This window comes from Hoplias malabaricus, chromosome 6 (genome assembly GCF_029633855.1).
Source record: "Hoplias malabaricus isolate fHopMal1 chromosome 6, fHopMal1.hap1, whole genome shotgun sequence".
Classification (NCBI taxonomy): domain Eukaryota; kingdom Metazoa; phylum Chordata; class Actinopteri; order Characiformes; family Erythrinidae; genus Hoplias; species Hoplias malabaricus.
The window spans coordinates 49,728,412-49,751,210 of NC_089805.1; the positions used below are offsets into that span (position 1 = coordinate 49,728,412).

The 22,799-nt window shown below is 40.7% G+C and overlaps 1 protein-coding gene across 3 annotated transcripts in view; it reads right to left on the bottom strand.

The window, feature by feature from the left end:
- Window positions 1-16,414: 16,414 nt before the first annotated feature.
- LOC136700149 (stonustoxin subunit beta-like) overlaps window positions 16,415-22,799 on the bottom strand; it is a 40,984-nt gene continuing 34,599 nt past the window's right edge. For 2 of the 3 annotated variants that reach the window (XM_066675407.1, XM_066675406.1), the window contains exon 8: window positions 16,415-17,184. In XM_066675407.1, coding sequence (XP_066531504.1) covers window positions 16,652-17,184 — 533 coding nt within the window. In that variant the 3' untranslated portion in view covers window positions 16,415-16,651. Of the gene's footprint in view, window positions 17,185-22,230; window positions 22,422-22,799 lie in introns of all 3 variants that reach the window. The other variant, XR_010803708.1, reaches the window with a different exon arrangement.

The following is a 22,799-nucleotide window of genomic DNA, read 5'->3' on the forward strand; positions in this document are numbered from 1 at the left end:
TGAGTGTTTGACAGTGGTGCTTTCTAGGGTTTCAAACATACCACTGCAATGTTCTTATATGTTAAAATTACAACTTACTACTACTAAGATACTAAGATAAATATACTAAGTTTTAAAGAATCATGCAGGGTTGAAAATGTATTATTTAGTTGTCATAAAATGGTATGTGGCACATTTATGTTAAACTGGGAAGCAAAACCAGATGTTAAAAGCAAGCTTTATTGAGGATGGACTCAATAAAGTCCATCAATCACTTTAGACCCTTTCTTGGGAATGTTAAGAAAGAGGGGAAAGAGTTTGTGGAAAAAACAGTGAAATTAATTTTAAATTAAACAGTGTCTGGGTGCTGTGTACCATCCACAAAGCAGATTGTTAAAATCTTTTAGCACACAGGTTTAAATTGGATAGCAGCACTTCCATTAGCATTAATGGTTTGTCGCTCAAGTGAGCTGCGTGATTTACACATGACTCCTCATGAGTTAATGACAGGCAGATGAATGCCAACGACATGTTTGTGTACAAGTGGGAAAGGTCCAAGTTTAGCCCTTTTAGAAGATGACATGCGGGCATATGTTTCACACTTAGCTAATTTACATAAAAGAATATCCACATACATTTCGGAAAAGCAAAGAAAAGAGGAGGAGCAGGAGAGGCTGGATGAGCAAAAGAAGAATACAGTGCTGCCTGGAGACAAGGTGTTTGTAAAGGTATTTAGAAGAAAATGGTATAACGAACGCAGAGAAGGACCTTTTGAAGTTGTTCGCAGTACTGGAACAGCAGTCCATGTTAAAGGGTCTCCAACATGGTATCATTTATCTCACTGTGTTAAAGCACCAAGTGAAGAGAAGCCTTTCTCAAAGGGAGGAGAGGTTGCAGGTTCAGGAGAACCAAAAGAACATGAGGGAGAACAGGTTGAAAATAACATGCAGGAGAAATCCCAGAGTTAAACTCCTGAAGAAGAAATTGTCCCTGGTTTGGATGATGCTGATGACTCTGTGTATATTTCTGACGATGCCAGAAGAAATGACACAGCAGATTGTAAACAAGACAGACATTTTGGAGACATTGAATTTCAGTATGTTCCAGAAACAGCAGGTCCCATTCCAGAAAGCAGTAATTCCATTTCAAAACAGTTCAGGGACTTGGATCAAGAAAAGAGTCCAAGACCAGTTTGAAAAAATGTTAGACCTAAACGGTACGAGGACTAAAGAAAATGAAACTTTAGAGAATTGTACTTTTCCAGTGATACTGAGGAGGTGACACATCTAACTACACTGGTGCCTCTGATAATTTCGACAAAGTCATCACCTTTGAAGACTGTGATTAAAGTTAAATTAGGTAAAACAGTTCATCTTCCCTGTAAATGTGGAAGATTTAATACAGGGAGTAATAGTCATAATAGTAATAGTAATAGGTGAGGATGTGGTGTTAACAGGACCTGAAGTTGATCATTTGCCTTGTGACCAGAGAAAGTATCTTTTGTTTAATGCCTTTAGGAGGTTCAAAGTTAGAGATAATTGTTCAATTCTTTTACGTAATGTTACATGGGAAGATCAAGGGGAATACACTTGTACTTATTTGGAGCCAGAGCTTAAATTTTTGCCATTTCAAAATGTGTGGAGAGAAGGGTACATAACTCATACAGTGATAGTTATGATAAAAAAGATCAGGACCAAACCACTATGGCAATGACTCTGAAGGTTACTAAAGAACAAATTAAGCCAATTACTTTAGCTCCAGAAATAAGTAAAGGAAATAATGTAACAAATCAGATTACTACTTTAGATATGCCATTAAAGGAGATGAATAGTACTATATTGCCAATGATAACTTCTGCTTCGGGCACATCTGAATCTATCGCAACTGTTGTAAATGAAAAAATAACAAGATCACATAATGTTGTAAAAGTAACCCAGACTCCTGAAGTAATATCCTTTTCATTGCAGAAGAAAGTAAACATAACACAGAAACCAGTGTTAAATATAGAGCATGAAGTGAATATTAGTAAAGTGACTTTTGAAGCTAGAAACCCAATGGAAGACATTGATGCAAATAGTTTAGTAACAACTCGGAAAATCACTTTAGAAGGGCAGAAAGAGTTTTTTTATTTTGACTGGACATCTGAAGAAATGACTGACCATTACCATGCATTATTTAACATTACTTAACTTAGTTAACTTTACCACAGTGCACCAGGAACTCAGATGATATTTATGGCCTAGGCTTTTTATGGCTTCTTTAGGACAGTAATGTGTTACGACAGTTCCTCCTGTTTTCAGACCCTGTTTAGTTCCATGTGTAAGGTTGTAAAATGGGGTATAAAATGTGTGTCTCTCACAGACCATTAGATTCAGTCTCAGATTCATCCAGAGCGCTCAATAAACAGCATTGTATACAGACTGTTCTCCTCTCTTCACTCTGAAACCACAGAAGACAAGTTTACAACACCAAGCATCCCTTTTGGTCTTTATGCTTCAGCTGGTTTTTCCTAAACATTCCCTCAGTATTTTATCAAGTCCAGGCTCCTAAGAAGAGAGAGATCACACTGGTATAGCACAAGGCATAGGGGCAGTAACCCCCCTATCATGTGGTGTTTAAAGGCATAGTTTGTTTATTTAAGTCTTTAAGGCCTGAACACCCTTGCTCCCCTGACAGCAAGGAGACGGCGGACCACTGTTGATCCACTGAGGACAAAGTTGGAGGTCCACTAGTGTTTTACACAGCGTTTTCTGGGCGGACCACTGCTGATTAAACAGAATTTTAGACAAAATGCCACATTTTAGCACTTTTCCATTCACAATGTAATTTACATTTTTCTCCTTCATTAGGTTCTTTTTGTTATTCTTTATAAATAAGATCAGTAAATAATTTAAATCAGCACAGTGTCAACATTTTTATCATTTAATCATTTTATATCAGGCTTATACTCATTATTATATCTCTGAGTTGTTGGTAATATTTGTATTAGTGTGTTTTCCAGAATAAAAGTCTCTGTGAATGTAAAATCTGTGTGAGGTGATAATAAATAAGTTCTATCCTTCTATCCCCGGCTCTTTTGGCTTGGCTCTTCATAAAGAGCCGGCTCTTTCGGCTCCTAAATGGCTCCTTGTTTTACCACTTATTTCCACTGGTACAGAACAATATTACCTACATTTTACATGACTATATGGACAAAATATTTTTGCTCAATATTAAAAATAATAAATAGTGTTGCAATGGCCAATTGTTTTTATGGCTGTCTTGTAATAACTCACTGATTGCATTCACACATTCAATTGTATAAATAACTGGATTTTATATAACTGGAAATAACTTAATAAAAAATCACTTGTAAACTCTGAAATATAGCCAATGGAACCCAAAAGATAGGTATTACAAAATAGCTTATTAAATTAAATAATCATCCATTACTGATTAATAAAATAAACAAATACAGTGGAACCTCTACTTACGAACGCCTATACTAACAAACTTTCCAAGATACGAACCAGGCATTTGAATATTTTTTGCCTCCACCAACGAACCATGACTCTAGAAATGAACTCGAGCCTCTGCCGAGCCAGCGGATGGAAATGGCCACTGACCCCAATAGACGAGTCTCCCAGCGCAGCCAGACTTGAGTCATTGACCCGTTTTCTCTCGTTTTCTTGACCCTCGAGCTTTTAAGATTACCAAATTGTAGCTTTAGCAATTTAGCATTAGTGTAAATGGCAGACATCGAAATTCGTGCTAAGTTAAGCCGTATCTACGCTTCGTCTCCCCACATTCACTCGCCTACTCTCCGTTATTCCACCCACCCCCCACCTCCCGTCATACAGCCAGTGCCTGTGTTACTCCTCCAGCCAGTCATTTATTACTGTTACTACTGTATTTCTTTTTTATTTTTAGTAATGCTTACTAATTTGAGAGTTTTGTAAACATATATCAGTGCAAAAAGGGTGACTTTTGGGGTGGGGGCTGGAAAAAATAATGTACTGTAATGTTTACTCGAGAAACAAACTTTTCTACTTACGAACCGGGTCACGGAACGGATCAAGTTCGTAAGTAGAGGTTCCACTGTATTCTGCAAAACAGCAGCATTCAACGGTAGTGATTAAAACAATCACAACTGTCAACAAACATTTAACTTATTTCAGGAAAACCAAGTGTCTCAGCTTTGCTTGTTGTTCTCTGATTGGTTGAATGACAAGCCTTAGAAAAAATGGCTTGGTCTTAGACGGGAACCGGCTCTCATCGTTCACTTACAAGAGCCGGCTCTTTGAACCGGTTCGTTCGCAACCGACACATCACTAATCTGAGTGGTCTGATGGTGGACCAGCAGTGGTCTACAGTCTGTGGGGTGTCAGTGGACCGATACATGCTCGCTGTCTGGGACCAGTGGAGAACACTAGAAAACCACACAAAATACACAAAAGCAATGCTTCATACACAAATTTATTGTTGACTTTCCTGAAAGAAAATGATTACATAAGTACACATCTATGTTTTGTTAAGGTAAGGGTTAACCCATAACCCATAGCCACAGTCTTTATGAAGATTTACGAAGATAAACCACTGTTCGTCTTGTTTCTCTCTCTGATCCTCACCATGTTAATGTTGTAGGGGGCGATGGTCTGCAGGTCACCTGATGTTTTATAGGCGTGGGTAAAAGAAGTCATGAAAAAACACTTGACTAACAAAAACAACGTAGACACCACAAGCTGTCAGAGCAGCTTCAGTGCTCTTGTTACAGAGCCTCCAGTCTCTGGAACTCTACTGGAGGGATAGAGCCATCCTTACAGAAGTTATTCCCTGAACTGGGGTTCTGATGAGGCTGAAGGACATGGGTCTAACACATCACTTCAAACTCTACTCTAGGTGTTCAACTGAGATCTGGTGACTGTGAAGAACATAACATATGATTATATATCATTTCACTTCGAAAAATGTCCTCACAAGAACGTTTGTCTATAGCTGGTCCTCACAAGTATAGTGAGACGCACACACACACACACACACACACACACACATGCTGAGTTGTGATCTTCCTGCTTCAGACGGCTCCTGCATTCGAACTCCCGCTTAAAGCCGGCAAATAGAAGGTGAGATTTTCACAAATTTGGGCTGTCTGATGCAGAGAGTGTTGCACCGAGATAGACTCATTAGTGTAGCAGTGTTGTGCTGATGATGGTGTTGGATAAAGTTTCACCGTTCAAAATTTTTAACTATAGGAATAGTGAAATAGAAATGAAGGAAATAAAAGGGAATAATGAAGAGTAAAAAGGAACAGATGTAATAGAAGAAATGGAAAAAGAAAAGGAAAGGAAAAGTTGAAGTATAAGTGTAGAATAGCTTAATTAGTAACGATGAGGTGAGCTGACGTTGACATGCATGTTTGGGTAAACAGGGCCCTATTTTTGTTTAAAACTGTAAGACATGAATCACAGTCATTGCGTGAAAGTAAACTTTGAGTTATTGTGGAATTGGATTATATTGAAATAGTGAGAAGCCCTGGGCCCAGTGGCATTTGGTTAAAATTTATTTAAGGTTAAAAGGAAAAGGAATATAAGGGAATGGAATATAAGAGAAATAATATAAGAGGAATATGTGGAAAAAGAGGAAAAGAGATAATAAAGTTAAATAAAGAGAGGATGCCGCAGATTTCGGATAAGTCCTCTGTTGAGGCGGGATTAGCCCGGCCGTAAACCCTGAAAAATTCACTAGGTGATTTTTTGGGTCAGTTTGATGAGAAACTGGAGGTGTGATGCAGAGATTTAATTAGGGGTGCCCACTCGAAACACTGTTGACGAGCACTGTATTGATGCTGCCTCTTTTTGAATTATTACACCTCATAAGGAGCATAAATTAAAAATAAGGAAATAAGGAAATGAAATAAAGGAATAAGGAATAAGGGCGGCAATGACAAAGCATGCTGTTAATGTGTGAATGAGTCGACTATGAGAATTGTGTTGAAAGTGATGGGTGTGTGTAAGCGCTGTTTGGGGGATGTTGGATGATGTGTATGTGTGTGTGTGCTTAGTGAGTTAAGAAAAAAAAAAGGAGTGTCTTGCTGTGTATGTGTGTGTGTCAGCTGAAATATTTTTTTGGGAGTATTAGGAGAAAGTGGGGGAATGATCAACCCCCCTCCCTTCTTTGGTCGCTCATGAGTGTGTGTGGGGAGAACTGGTCTCTCCCTTGCGCTGTAAAGAGCCATACATTTTCTGTGGGTGTGTTTAGAGACAGTGGGGAAAGGACACCTCTGCCCAGGGAGTGTCAGAAAGAGAGAGAGTGTTTAAAGAAAGAGGGGAAATGTGATGAAGAATGAGAGAAAAATTTGTAATGGTAAAAATTATGAGCTTTGTTCAAGGACAGTTATCTAAATGATTATGAACCTCAATAAATTGAGGGGTTTGTTTATTTATGACAATGAGCCTGAACGGAAGACGTTTTTAAATTACAAAAAAATAAAAAGTAAAAAATAAATTAGCTTTCTGGGAGACAGTAAATTAAAGAAAACAGGAGGAAATTAGCTCCAGAAAGACGTTTTTATGAGCTTTCTTGGAGACTATACATTAAGAAAACTATAGACAATGAGCTCCAGAAAGACGTTTTTAGATGCTGAGAATAGGAAAAAGGAGAGCGAGGTGTTAAAGCTGAGTAATTAATAGGGTACATTGGGGAAACTGTAAGGTTTAATCATGGGAATTAAAGGAAAATTGTTATTGGGGAAAAGGAGAGAATTTGAAATCTCCATATGTTGGCTTTTATTGGGAGAAAAAAGAGATCACGGGATTAAGTTCCTCTCAATTTCGCTGAAGCTTTGAGATCTTACACTTTGATTATTCCACGCTTGAAAAAGAGAGAAATGGCAGGACTTTGATTTGTGAAGTACTGATAAAAGCCACATTGATTTGGTTTAAATAGAAACTAATAGTTATTTGGGCAAATTAAAAATATAAATGTATGAAAATATTGATGTATAGTGCTGTACAGGGGTTTGGAGCTCCTGAGATTGGGTGTGTTTGAACTGAGTTTTTTCTATGGGTGTGGTGCTTGTGTTGTGCTTATGATCTAAAATAAAAGGGAAATAGAGGATAAATCTAACATAGTGGGTGAGAGTGAATTGTTGGAGCAGTAATTTGTTTGTGTTCTCTTTGAATGCAATGATTTGATGAAATTGAGACACATTGTATGGGGTAATTGTTTTAGGCCAGTGGAACTGAGGAATGGCCTTATATGGAGAGAGCTGCCACAAGATGAAATTTGGATTGAATTAATAGAGTGTGGTGTTCTCCCCGTGTCCGCGTGGGTTTCCTCCGGGTGCTCCGGTTTCCTCCCACAGTCCAAAAACACACATTGCAGGTGTATTGGTGACTCAAATGTGTCCGTAGGTGTGAGTGAATGTGTGTGTGTGTGCCTGTGTTGCCCTGTGAAGGACTGGTGCCCCCTCCAGGGTGTGTTCCCACCTTGCGCCCAATGATTCCAGGTGGGCTCTGGACCCACCGCGACCCTGAATTGGATAAGCGGTTACAGATAATGAATGAATGAATGAATGAATGAATGAATAAATGAATAATAGAGTGTGTTGGAATGGTGTTGTTTCAGTTGGATGTTGAGCTTTAATGTTGCTCATTTGGGTTAATGAATTAACAATTGTTGCTCAGAAAAAGGGGTTGAATCTTATAGTCTCTGATGTTTAGATCTTTGTGAAGTACTGTTACTTTATATATATATATATATATATATATATATATAAATAATTAGCTGCCAACGGATAAATGAAAAAAAGTACTGCCAATGTGGGAATATTGGAAAATTTTGACAGTTTTTGAGTGTTTGACAGTGGTGCTTTCTGGGGTTTAAACATACCACTGCAATGTTTATATGTTAAAATTACAACATAGTACATCAATCTTATCTTAGTATATGAGTTTTAAGAACCAATATGCAGGGTTGAAAATTTACTATCAAGTGGTCATAAAATAGTATGTGACATGTTTATGTTAAACTGGTTAAGCAAAACCAGATGTTAAAAGAAGCTGTATTGAGGATGGACTTAGTTTTGCCATCAATCATTTTTGACCCTTTCTAGGGGGGTTGAGAAAAAGGTCATTCAGGCGTTAAGCCAATGAAAAGATTTGTTAGAGGTGTTTACAATATTGAATGAAGGGTAAAAATCTTATGAATGAACTAAATGTTGGCAAATAAAATACAAATAACCATATTGAATGTTTATTTACCAAAAAGTAAGCTGAATGTATTAAATTTCTATTTGTCTGTTTCTCTTATCCTGTGGGGTGCGTGTGTGTGTGAGTCTGTTTCTCTCATCCCGTGGGGGTGCGTGAGACGAGGAGACGAGGAGCTGGCTGGAAAAAGGGGGGTCGAAGTTACCCAGAGCAGACTGCACAAAGGCCAGTTATTTTTGTCCACAAAATTCTTTCACAAACACCTGCATTGATACATTTAGATTAAATCATTAATAGGGCTCATTATTAAAAAGTAATAATTGGAAATTCATTGATTTGTTTATATATTTGCATTTAGTTCATTATTGGTGCTATAGTACATGACATAGACTTTTTCAAAGAAGGCTTGGCAACAGGTTGTTCATTTTTTAAGATAATGCTTTGATTACAATTCCATTAAGAGTTAACAATGAGGTTTATGAAGAAAAATTATTCTTTGAAAAGGGGTTTCTGATTTAAGCTTTGCTATAGGTGTAATGGGGTTGCAAATATTTAGTGGTAATCATATTTAGAAGTGCTTGTTGAGCCTTATATAAGTTTGTATATTCTTTAATTTCTTTAAATTCTTTAAAGTTTATGGTGCACTTAGTAGTTATATCACTTAGTAAAGGGGATTTAGTGGTGTGAATTGTATTGCATATTAAGGTTTGATTTCTCTGAAGTTGGCAAATTCAATTGGGGTTTAATTTTTATTGATTGTTTTAATATAGTGGCCTATAAACAGAGGAAAAATATTTAGTCATTTAGAACATATTTAGTCATTATTATGCCAAAAATGGTCTCTAATGTTTCCAAACGGGTTACTCCTGTTGATATAGTTAGGAAAAAAAATCCTTTAATAAAAGGCATTGCAAGAATATCAGAAAAATATTATAAGCGATGGCCTGACATAGACCAACCATGGCCGGTAGAGGGGACACTTAACCCAGATTTAATTAAAACAATAGAGGTACTTGTATCAACATATAAAGCAGGACGGAAGAAAGGGCATCAAGGAAAAAAGAGAAATAGAGCTTGGCAGTTATTTGAACAAGAGAGTCAGAAACTGATAAAGGCGGCAAAGGAAAAGAGGGAGAAAGGTGCAGAAGCAATTCATCAGCGTACAAAGACAATTGAAAAACAAATGGCAGAAGTTAATGTGTCTTTTTCACATGTTAAGACACCACCACCTTATGAGAAGGAAGTGAAAACTGAGAAAGTCTACCCTCAGCTTCCAGTGATCAGTCAAGGCGGAAGTTATCACATTGAAGACGAAGATGAATGCATCATTGGAACAAGACAAGCAGAGACAACGATAAAACTGTATCAGAGTTCCAAAAGCAAGAAGAAAACTCGACGTCTGCAGGCTAGAAGTGAACTAAGAATGAGAAGGAGGACCATTGGAGATGAGGATTTGAGTGACCAGGAGGAGGCCATGGGTGGATACGACCCAGCCATCAGACGAATGCTGGCTAAAGCAGAAAAAAGAGGAGATGTGCGTAGAAGGAAAGAGGACTCAAGAGATGGAAGTTCTGATGAAACAGAGAATGAAGAAAGTGATGATGGATGAAAGAGTAAGGGACCTCCCCAGGTCTGGTCAGATGATTCGGACAATCGGGTTTGAGGGAGTAAAACAGCTGATTCCTCTCACAGAACCAATTGAGCTCTGCTATAAACATCTGAAGACTACAATACCCATACTGGTATCAGAACATACACCTATTGCACTTTTGGGAAGAGATGCTTTGTGCAGACTGAACTGTACAATTAAATGCACACCCGACGGCTGCCTGGTGGATGTGCCGAGTGAAATGATTGATCAATTGATGATGAAAACAGAGACTGAAGCTTCTTCGATATTTTGGATTGGAAATCTTAGCGAAGAATTCTTGGAACCAGCCAAGATGTGGGAGAAGTTTATTGTAGCGAACATGCCTGATGCAAAGACTCCAGAGTATCCCTTTCATTGTACACTGAAATACTTTAAGGATGCTGAACAATCAGATCCAGAACAATGGCTGAGTCATCAACCAAAGAAAGTTGAATTATGCTCATGTTGCATAATTTTGGGACCACAAGGAGCTGCTATGACGATAGACAAAAATGATTACTTGCATAAAGAGTTTGAGATGGGAAAAAGTGTACCACATGTGACTTTGCTGGTGTCTGAGGATTGTGAACAGAAACAAATAGGTGAAATGATGGCAGAAGCAGAAGAAGTTGTCTTTAAAGTAAATGTTCATACACCAAATAGCAAGCAGAGTAGAACATTAATGGTGCAGTATGACATTTTGCCTGTAAATGTGACTATAGGAAATTTTAAGGATATTTGGTGGGTTTGTGGAGATAAAGCATACATATTTCTACCATATGGGTGGACAGGCTGTTGTTATATTGCAACATTAAAGCTTCCTTATGAGGTTTATACTCTCCAAAAAGTTGAAGCAACAGATGAAGGGAATTCTGAAGGTAATTCTGTGAGAAGAAAGAAAAGGGAAATGGCTCAGTTTCATGACTTGGAAGCATATCATTGGAGAATCAGTATAGGAGAAAAATGGGGTATAGGATTATTCCCATGGTATTTTTAGCAGATCATATAGATAATATTAAGTACACTTTACAAGGGTTTGCTAATGAGACAATAAGAGGGTTTCAGTATTTGTCAAATACACAAAAAAGTCACAGATTAACATTGTTAAAACATGACATGGCTCTGGATTACATTTTAGCTAAGCAAGGGGTTTATGTGTGGCTTTGAATCTAACGGGATGCCTGTTATACTTTGATTCCGGATAATTCTGATAATATGACTAGTGTTATAGAAGCATTGAAGCATATAAGGGAGGCATTTGGTCCATCAAAAGGAGCTGGATGTTCTGTGAATGCTTGGTTATTGGAGAAATTAGGACCACTATGAGCACTGTTGGCTCAAGTTTTTGGAGCAGCTCTTTTAGCAGTGTGTATAATGTTTTGTTTTAACTTGTGCAAAAGCTATGATTTTGAAATGGGTTGGAGTTGTAATGCCTGGAAATCAAGTACAGATGCCATTATTAAGTAGAACCGACTCAGAAAAATATGAGGAGGAAATTTTGGAAAACAACCTGGTGGAAAGATATCCATTTTGAATATCCACTATTATATATTTTTAATATTCAATTATGACATTATTCTATTATTTTGTTAGGTTTATTATTTAGTAATCAATTATAAAGATTGTAGGATGAAGTATACACTGTAGCTTATAAAACGTATTTACCTATTAGTATTACTATTATTAAAGTTTATTTGCATCTGTCATTTTTGCAAAAGATACTGGCTGTTGTTTCTTTCTTCCAGAAACAAAAAAGTGGGGAAGATCACTGTAAGGGTGGATGGTTGTTCGAAATTCCTGAAGTGATACAGGGATTCAAAATCTCAAGAGGACAATAAAACAGAGGGACTTTGAAACAGAATGGTGAAGACTTGCTGAAGCTCAATATGTCATCAACATCACATCGGAAGACAAAATTGCTGAAAAGACAATATTATGTCATATGTTCCTATTGAATTGCTTATTATTAGTAATCTTTGATATTGATAAACCATTATATGAGTGATATTAAAAATTGTAACAAATGTTTATTATGAAGACTTATAGACTCATGAAATGTAATCTGTGTAAGTGTATTGAAATCTCAGAGTGTTTTGTTTTTATCGATGTTAGGGCGAAGGGGTGTGTCAGGTAGGGACAGGTCCATTGGAAGGTCCGATGGGTCGACCAGCCTGAATTTGGACATTGGTTTGATTTTATTTTCTGAGATTTTCATACACATTTACTTAAGTCAATTCCCTACACATAAAGAGTAAATTTAATTGGATTGGAGTACAATTTTGTGATCGCCTAGGCAGAGGGATCGTGGGGGAATTTTTCCTGTCTAAAGTGTTTGAAGGATTTTCAAGAAAGATGGCTGCCTGGCAGGTTTTTTCGCCCTCACACTCCATGAAATTTTGTTACATCATAATGCAAGTGATATTAAAATTGTGTGTAGGAAGGTATGACTTATTGGATATGACACAATCCAGGCCTTTTTTCCATTTTCCGTCTGAAACTACATACCCAAATCTAGAGGCTATCTGTTCAGGCAGTGAATAAACTAGAGGCATTATCATGATTTATTTTTACAGAAAACCCTTCAAATTTGTAAAAGAAACCATTTTGAGATCCTGAAATATATATGAAGTGGTGAAAAGCTTATGAAAACCACAAAACATTGTAGGCGCTTTACTTATTTTGAAAAAAAAAATGTTAGTGACTATAAACTGAAGAGTTCATGAGTCCCATTACTTTTTTCTTTTTAAAAGTGTCTCTCCAGGGGTCTACTTTCACAGGCTAAAATTTGGAGTTGATACCTCATACTGATTTGAAGTTATTGTAGCTGGAGGAGACAGTGGACAGGTGGCCTCTCCAAATGTCTCTTTGCGCCCCAAGCTCTCCATAATCAAAATTATTAATTTTTTCTGCAAAATTACAGTCGTACTGCGTGCCGTTCTTACCGAGTGACCTGTCCCTTTAAATTCCGAGGCTCGGAGGCGGGATCAGCTGCGGCTCCAGAGGAAGCGGCTGAGGCGCTCCGGTCGGCCATTTAAATGGACATTTAAATGGCAAATAAAGAAATATAAGCTCTCAGAACACGTTTATTGACTTGATTACTGTTTGTGGAGCCTCTGGCAGTTAAACCGAACCGTTTGAGTCTCTCTCGCGGCGTCTGCGTCTGTTTAGCGACCGAATTTAGCGCTTTAGCAGCGCGCTAATGCTACGCGCTTGGGGATAAAGCCCGCCCCTCGGCTGAGCGCATCCGTTTATTTACAGACGTATGAGTCATCACGGCTCAGCAGTGTGCGGCTCGAGACGACAAAGAGAGGGGGACAAGCTGGTGGCGAAGAAATGGCGGTTTGCTGCGAGCGAGATTTTTAAAACATTTTCGTATTTTGTCAGAAGATTTTTCCGGACCAGCACTCTTGACACAAACATGAGGATTATACGCGAATGGTTTCCCGGAAAGAATCACATTTGGTCTCGTTTGGAAGAAGAAACCTCAAAGTAAGTGTTTGCGATTGTTGTTTGTTTCGACGGTTTTCCGCGGTTTATGAACAAAGACGCACGCGCATTTCTTCAGACCTGAATCAGACCTGACGCTTGAAATATCTTATTCTTTCGGCTTTATTTCCCTAGTTCTACATTTTAGCGTATAATGCCTTATATCCTCTTAATCCTGAGAGTCTGCCCGTTCGTTTGGTGTATGGCTTGTTAATATTGAGTCAAATATGGCGCCGTGAAAAATAAAAACGTGTGTAAAACTAACATTATTTTGCATAACAACAATCCTGGCAAGGTGTATTTCGACCAAAAATACATATTTTTAAAATGGAAATATATATAAACGGTCAGAATCAATAAAAAGCCGAGACTTAAAGCTTTAATTTCGTACCTTGAGTGTCTATATTGATTAAGCGACTGTTATACTATATTTAATATAAAAAATGGACGCGATTCTATTACAACAGGTTAACATGTATGGGTTGCTTAAAATTGATGAGACTTTAACAGTCTCGAAGGGAGGAAATTATGAGGTATATTTAATCATAAGGCCTTAAGCACAGTATTAAGGAATGTTCACTGTTTTATATGTTCAGCCATATGCTCTGTGTCTGGGCTCCACAGAGAGAAATGTTTAGGATAAGCTGTCAGTGAGGGTAAGAGACTATAAATTTTACCCCTCCCTTAGTCCCTTAAGAACATGCGAATGTAAACCAACCTCTATGATTACCATATTTGGAAAGGTTAGAGAACCATATAGATCGGGGTCCTAGCCAGGAGGGGAAGAGAGATTTTGAGCGCTGAATTGAACACTCCTCTCACGGGATCCTTAAGAACCCGTAAGACACTGTTTCGGTAAATAAAGATGTATTTACACCTTTAACCGTGTCTGCGGAGATTATTTTCCATCACCTGTCTTCACAACACAGCAAAGTTAACAACACACCCTTTTGGGCTCCTCTCCTTAGACCAAGAAAAAGCTTTTGACAGAGTGGAGCATCAATATTTGTGGAGTACTTTTGATGCTTTTGGCTTTTCACCAGGGTTTATCTCCATGATTAAGGTGCTTTATAAGGACATTGAGAGTGTACTGAAGGTCAGTGGTGGGTTGTGTGCCCCTTTCACCGTGCAGAGGGGAGTCAGACAAGGATGTTCATTGTCGGGGATGCTGTATGCTCTGGCCATTGAGCCAATGCTCCACTATTTGAGGAGAAACCTCAGTGGAGTTGTAATAGCTGAGGACATCCCACGGTTTTATTTAGCTGCGTATGCAGATGATGTAGTAGTAGGTGGAGTCACTGGAGCTGGAGACATTACTGTTTTAAACAACACTTTTAAGGACTTTGCTCTGATCTCCTCTGCGAAAGTGAACTGGGGGGAAAGTGTGGGTTTGCTGGTGGGGGACTGGGACGGTGGAGAGCCAACTTTGCCAGAGGGATTAGTTTGGTCCAAGGGTGGTTTTAAATATTTGGGGGGTGTTTTTAGGAAATCAAAATACTGAAAAGAAAAATTGGGAAGGTGTGTTTCAGGCAGAGTGCAGAACAGACTGAGTAAATGGATTTTACCAAACATGTCTTTTAGGGGAAGAACCCTCATAGTCAATAATTTAATAGCGTCGTCCCTCTGGCATCGTTTGGCCTTTTAAAGGGGATTCAAGCTCTTATTGTTGATTTTATTTGGGATAAACTCCAAATAATGAGGGGGGGTCAGGGTGTTATACATCATGAGAGCAGAAGGGCAACTTTTAGGCTCCAGTTTTTACAAAAAGTTTTATACGGTCCTGCGCAGGCCCTGTGGAGGAAAGTGGCGAAGGCTGTTTTGCGCAAGGCTGGTGGACTGGGCCTGGAGGAGAACATTTTTTAGTGCAACCTGATGAATTGTCTTTTTATGGACTCCCTCTCTTTTACATCAGTGTTTTTAAAACCTGGACTTGATACAAGGTGGAAAACCAAGGCTAACTCTGTCTACTGGCTCTTGAGGGAACCAGTCCTCCACGGGGCTCGACTCTCACTGACAGATGGGAGAAACCAAGGACAGTCTGAGAGGATGAGGAGCGCAGGTCTGATCACAGTGAAGGACCTAATAACATCTGCTGGAGTGGAGTGTGACAAACCTGATGCTCTGACACAGAGACTCGGGATGAGGTCCTGCAGAGTTGCCCTGCAGATGCTCTGCAGGTTTCAATGGGCTCTCACTGAAGATGACAAGAGACTGCTAAGGAGATGGGAATGTCTTCAAACAGGTCAGGAAACAGAGGATCCCTTCCCCTGTCTGTGGATCAGCCCCAGACTTCCGGCTACTGACTCTGGAAGCCCCCTGCTGAACTCTGGGGGTTTGCGTGGTCTGAGATTTGACTGTCTTTCTGCGCGTGTGTTGTATAAAGGGTGTGTGAAAATATTAAATCAGACTGAACTGACCGGCCAGGTGGATACGCCCTGGAGAGCTCATTTTGGCCTCGCCAGTGACGTGAAGCCTGCCTGGAGGGCACTCTATACACCACCATTGACCAAGTCAGCTGGGGATCTGCAGTGGAGAATATTACATGGTGTTGTCGCTGTCAATGCGTTTGTGTCCATTTTAAACCCCACGGTGTCCTCTGAGTGTCCTTTCTGCTCACTGAGAGAAACAGTGTTCCATTGTTTTACACAGTGTTTTAGACTGAACGCATTATTTAAGACTTTAACTTCACTTTTTCAAAATTTTGGTGAATGTGTTAATCTTCATGTTTTTATCTGTGGTTCTCAGTACTCTCAGAAGAGAAGGAGAAAGTGTCAGTTGTTGAACTTCATTGTGGGTTAAAGCTAAAACTGCAGTGTATTTTAGCAGAAAGAAAAAACTGGACTCTGGTGTAAATTTTGATGTCTGTCTGATTTTTAAAGGGTTGGTGCAGTTGGGAATCGAAGTGGATTTTTTGTTTTATAAAACAATTATGAACTTGGACAGTTTTATGAATGTATGGGACTATGATGGGGCTCTGTGCACCACAGAGGGTGGTGTTTTATTTTTATCTTTTGTGTTAAAATAAGGACTGAATTTAATTCCTGATTTTTTTTTTTTTTTTTTTTTGTAACAAATAGTGATCTCTCTCTCTCACACACACACACACACACTAAATGTTTTATTTTTTATCACAGATATATTTTATAATACACATTTCATTTTCTATATTTTAACAGACACTTTGTATTTGTTTATTGTTTGTTAATCTTTATTATTTTAACAGAAAGATTTGAGAATTTTTATTGTTTCATTTGATTGTGTCACAAGTTTGTTTTGTGTTTTGTTTTAATATTTTGACAATGTGAGTGTAATTGTGTATGAAACAGCAGTGCTCTCTCTCACACACACACACACACACACAGATCAGTGATTACTCCACATCACACAGTCGCACTGATCCATCCCAAACATAGAACCCAGCGTAGAGGGGCTCAGTGAATGTGGTGGTGAGTGTGTGTAAGTGTGTGAGTGTGTGTGTGTTGGGGGGGATGGTGTAGAAGGACAGAGTGTCCCCCTCCCAGTCCAGATACACCCCCACTCTGTTAGAGGGAGACAGAGGGACAGGGATCTGAGTTTCCTGAGCGTTGTGGACGAGAGTGAAACTGTTCCCATCACAGTCCAGACTCCAGGAGTTTTTATTACGTCCAAATACAGCCTCAGCTCCTTTCCTCTGGATTCCTCCGTATGACACTGAGATATAAACCAACTCCCCACTCCACTCCACCTCCCAGTAACAGCGTCCAGTCCAACTCTCCACACTCAGAACCTGAAAAACATCATCAAATCTCTCCGGACGATCTGGATACCACTGATCCTCCCACACAAACTCCAACTTCCTGTTTCCCTCCGACAGAGAGAGAAGAGTATACGCTGTGTTTGGATCCAGAGTGACATCACACGCATCTACACACACAATAAACACACATTAGAGAACACACCATCACACACACATCTACAAACACAATAAACACACATTAGAGAACACACCATAACTCTTTCTCACTCTCTCTCTCTCTCTCTCTCTCTCTCTCTCTCTCTCTCACACACACACACACACACACACACACAGAGAGTGAGAGAGACAGAGTGTGTGTGTGAGAGAGAGTATATGAGAGAGAGAGAGAGAGTGTGTGTGTGTGTGTAAGAGAGAGAGAGAGAGTGTGTGTGTGTGTGTGTGTGTGTGTGTGTGTGTGTGCGCGTGTGTGTGTGAGTGAGAGAGAGAGAGTGTGTGTGTGTGTGTGTGCGTGTGTGTGTGTGTGTGTGTGTGTGTGTGAGTGAGTTGTAAGCAGCAGTGAAGAATGTGAGCTCCTGAACGTTTGAATATTTAGTTGATGTTTTGTACAAATCCAGCAGTAAATAGTGATCTAAACTCAGGGGGAATATATCAGGACGATTTGGAGTGATCTGTAGATCCACTGGCTGTTGAGAGGAGGAGAAAACTCGTCTTTTTAACTTTGGGCCGAGAGCCTCAGGTCCGAGCGGCACACACTGACCAACGAGCAGAAGAAAGAAGTGGAGGAATAAACAAAGAACACAGGGAAATAACAAACAACGGGACTAAGAAAGAGGAACACAAAGCAAAGGAGAGACATTTGAGGAGAAAGACTGGTGTCTGCTCCAGTGGAAACCCACAGTGGACTGTAAAGGTCAGGGAACACTGCCTCATTATTCTCTGGAGAATCTTTTACACTGAAACTATTGTGGAAATGTGCTTTTATATTTATATTTACAGAAATTGACAGATATAATATATATATAAATCAGTCACAGAGAAGAAAACTCAACTGGAAACAAAAAAGAAACATTCTCAGTTGGTTGTTTACATTTAAAAAGAAAAATAAAGAAACAATAAAATGGAATCAGAGAATACAGCCTCAGGACCCTGGCCCCGCCCCTTTCTCTACCTCCCAGAACCTCCTCTGAACACTCCAAGCAGCAGCGTGAACACCCAGAGACTCTGTTTACAGACTTCACCGAGACAGAAAAGCACACCACCACCACCTCCTCTTCTACACCAAGAACACCAGCTCCTGGCCCAGCGCTTTCTGCCAGTGCTACAGCCACGTCATCAAAAGAGGCGTCCGCAGAGGCCGACGAGTCGTAGCGTTTGAAGACGGTGAGGAACGAGAAAGACGGCTCTTAACGCTCAGCAGATATCAGACCGAGACGATAATGATCCAGGGAAATGAGTCTGCTCTCCGAGTCTTCATCAAAGATTTCACTCCAATGAAGGAAACGGCAACAGGAGCAGAGCTCCCACAAGTAAACGTCTCCCAAGAAGAGAGCGATACCCTTCCAACAGAAAGTCAGCACACATCACCCTCAACACCAAGCCCTCAGTCTCCTGCAGCAGAAATAAAGGAGAACCTTTCACTGTTAGAGTAGAAACGTGTGAAGAAAGGAAACGTCTCAGTAACCGAGTAAACGACGTGTTGAGTCGGTTCAGTGCTTCATTATTTCAATTCAGAGAAGAGATCGAGAGCCTGAAAACAACCAACACAAGATCATCCAGTGAACTACAAGAAACTACATCAGCTCCGTAACGTAAAGACGGACACGAGGAGAGAACCAGCAAAGACCAGAGCAACATTATACGAGGAGCTTTCTACAGTAAAGTGTGATGGGAATATTCATACTGACACCAATGAGTAATATTGATAATGATAACCCCATGTATTCAGTGAGTAATTATAATAACTAATCCTGATCAAATATTACTAATACAATATTAGAGACATAGGACATATTGTGCTTGTGACCTTAAAGGACTTGTTACATTGTGACCCAGGGCATGACCCAGGAGAAACTGTTGGAGGGGGGAAAGTGCTGAACATCGCACTGAGAATAAAATGGTGAAGTAGGTCCCTAGATAGACTGGAGAAAAGAGAAGTCCAATCAACAAGTTGTAGAGCATCCTGAGTACAGCTTGAACTTGACCTAACCGTCTGCTATCATGACAGACGTGAAATAGAAGATAACAGATACATGCCAATTAAGGGAATGTCTGGATTTGTGAAATGAGACATGATGTAATAATGTCCGAACGGTACACATGATGCTTGGTGTACGTGCAGAAGGGGCACATGACAGTGGGGTGTACGTGACTGGAGTTCTATATGTACTGCAACAAATGTTTGAATAAACTAGAGATTGGAGTTTATTCCTCTGATTTCTCCTCGGGTCTGAGAATGGGTCTTCCTTCCTGGTTGCACTTAGACAATTGCCGTAACAACTAACACTAGCGTCAACACTCGGGCCAGGTCTGCCTCTAACTCAGTCTCTGCATTGACTCAGTGTTTAGATAGACGTGACCCAAACAATCAGAGGAGTGTGTGTGAGCAGTGACCTGGGCACGGTGTTCTGCAGCGTCCTGAACTCCAGACTCACACACTTCCTTATACATCACAACATACTCAGTAAATCACAGATCAGAATTTTACCAAACTACAGAAAGTCAGACCACATTTTCACCCTCCACACACTAATCGATAAATATTTAAACCAAAATAAATGCTAAACATTCACGTGCTTCATGGATTTCCACAACGTTTTGATTGAGTTTTGCGTAACAGGTTATTTTATTAACTTCTGGAGAACGGTGTATGTGTGTGTGTGTGTGTGTGTGTGTGAGGGGTGACACATATGACGTCTGAACTACTCCAGTCACATACCCAGCCTCTCTTTAGGTAACACCCAAATTAAATTCCTGCTCTACGCAGACGACCTGGTGTCACTGTCTCCTACGAGAGAGGGTCTACAGCACAGTCTAGAAACTCTGAAGAACTTCTGTGAGACATGGGCTTTGAAAATAAACCACCAGAGAACCACAATAATGGTGTTCCAAAAAAGATCTAACAGTCAGGGGAGTCCTGTTTTTACAATTAATAACACACACATTCAACACAAATCATACACTTATTTCAGCATAACACTCAGTTCCACTGGGAGTTTCCTATCGACTGTGAAGGATCTTTTTGCAATTAAGAAATCAGTTCAGTTTGAGTTTCCTGTTACAGCTCGGCTGAAACTCTTTAAATCAGTGATAAACCCATTGCTCTGTACAACAGTGAGGTGTGGACCCCTCACTCAGAATGAGTTTTCAAACTGGGACCAGCATCCAATCAAGAAACTGAACAGAGTTCTGCAGAAACGTCCTCAGGGTCCAGAGGAAGACCCCCACACGGCCGTCAGGGCTGAACTGGGGCAATATCCGCTCATCATCAACATTAAGAAAAGAGCCTTCAACTTTTGGAAACACGTCAAATCCAGTGACCACCCCCTCACTCCACTGTAAAGCACTGACCACGGCCCGGAGCCCCCTAACCTGACTGGTCCTTAGTCTCAGTGACCTTCAGCACACTGACATCACACACACCCCACATCCTCACCCAGAGAATCAGACTCAGACACACTACAGACAAACAACAGCAGAAGTACATCACACACTGCACTGAGATCAGCAGCCTCCAGCACACACTGGACTGAGATCGGCAGCCTCCAGCACACACTGGACTGAGATCGGCAGCCTCCAGCACACACTGGACTGAGATCGGCAGCCTCCAGCACACACTGGACTGAGATCGGCAGCCTCCAGCACACACTGGACTGAGATCGGCAGCCTCCAGCACACACTGGACTGAGATCGGCAGCCTCCAGCACACACTGGACTGAGATCGGCAGCCTCCAGCACACACTGGACTGAGATCGACAGCCTCCAGCACACACTGCACTGAGATCGGCAGCCTCCAGCACACACTGGACTGAGATCGGCAGCCTCCAGCACACACTGGACTGAGATCGGCAGCCTCCAGCACACACTGGACTGAGATCGGCAGCCTCCAGCACACACTGGACTGAGATCGGCAGCCTCCAGCACACACTGGACTGAGATCGGCAGCCTCCAGCACACACTGGACTGAGATCGGCAGCCTCCAGCACACACTGGACTGAGATCGGCAGCCTCCAGCACACACTGCACTGAGATCGGCAGCCTCCAGCACACACTGCACTGAGATCGGCAGACTCCAGCACACACTGGACTGAGATCGGCAACCTCTAGCACACACTGCAGTGTTACACAGCCCTTAGTCGACAGGACGCTCTGGCTCCGTACCTCACCCCCGTCAAAAACTGGACACTGAGGAGAGTGCTGAGCAAGTACAGACTAAGTGAGCACAGCCTCGCTGTGGAGACCGGGCGGTACACACAGAGCTGGAGACCCAGAGCAGTCCAGCTATGCTCTTACTGTGATCTCTCAGTGGAGGAGACAGAGCTGCACTTCCTCTCTCTCTCTCTCTCTCTCTCACACACACACACACACACACACACACATTGTTCTTCCTCCTGGGGCAGAGGAGGGGGCTGATCACACTCGCTGCACACTATGTAGCAACCTGTCACACCCTGAGAGAAACCAGTGCAGCCTCCCACTGATATTCACTGACTGTGTTACATTGAGTTTGTTTTCTTATACTTTCTTTGTTGATCACCATCAATCCTGTATATTGTAATTTCTTTTTTGTGGTTAATTGTGACCCACACCCTACACCCTCATTTCTATGTAATGTTCTTTATGTTCTTAGTTTATTGCTTTGACAACAGTTTATCTCACTACATTCACCAATGAAGCTCCACTGAACTGAACTGAGAGAGAGAGTCTCTCAGTGTCCATGCTGACAAACACGACATACGAAGCATCACCGTGTCTGCACCTAAAACTTACGTTCAAAGTCTGCTCGCGGTTGTTAAGACACATAAAAACCTGCCTACAGAAGGACAGAACATGTTTGACATTTTAGTAAAATAATTATGCCCCACCTTGCAGCGGCATAAACACTACATAGCGGAGTCAATGATAATGAATTATTATTTGATTAATAATTAATTATTTAATTCATTTTGTTAAGCTCCATGTTTGGGGAGCCATTAAGTAATATGAAGTGTCTTTACCTGTCCAGTCTCAGCTTGGACATGTAGGTCATCATCTAGGAAGCAGAAGAAGCTCTTTCCCACAACTCAGCATTTATTGGCTGTAAAGTTGTCACTTTTGGAAAAGCCCTCCATCCTCAAGGCTCCTAAAGATGACTGTTTCAGACGATTGTTTTGGGGCTGAACCGATGTATTCACAATTGCTTCCACATCTTTTGAGAAGAAAGTTTTTGGTTTAGTCATATATATTATATCATATCATACACTGAGCACAGGGTCGAAGAGAGGGAGATGAAATCTTGTTTTGTGAAGTACCACTGAGTGGGGCCTGGCGCTTTTCCCCCTGAAGACTCTACATCAAAGCCTACCATTGCTTTCAGCTGCTTTCTTCTTGGCTCCGATTCATCATCAATGTTGTTTTCCTTTTAGAACAACCTAGTCCTCTCTGTTAGAGCTGCTCTACTGTGTGCTCTGTCCTAGTCCTCTCTGTTAGAGCTGCTCTACTGTGTGCTCCGTCCTAGTCCTATTAGAGCTGCTCTACTGTGTGCTCTGTCCTAGTCCTCTCTGTTAGAGCTGCTCTACAGTGTGCT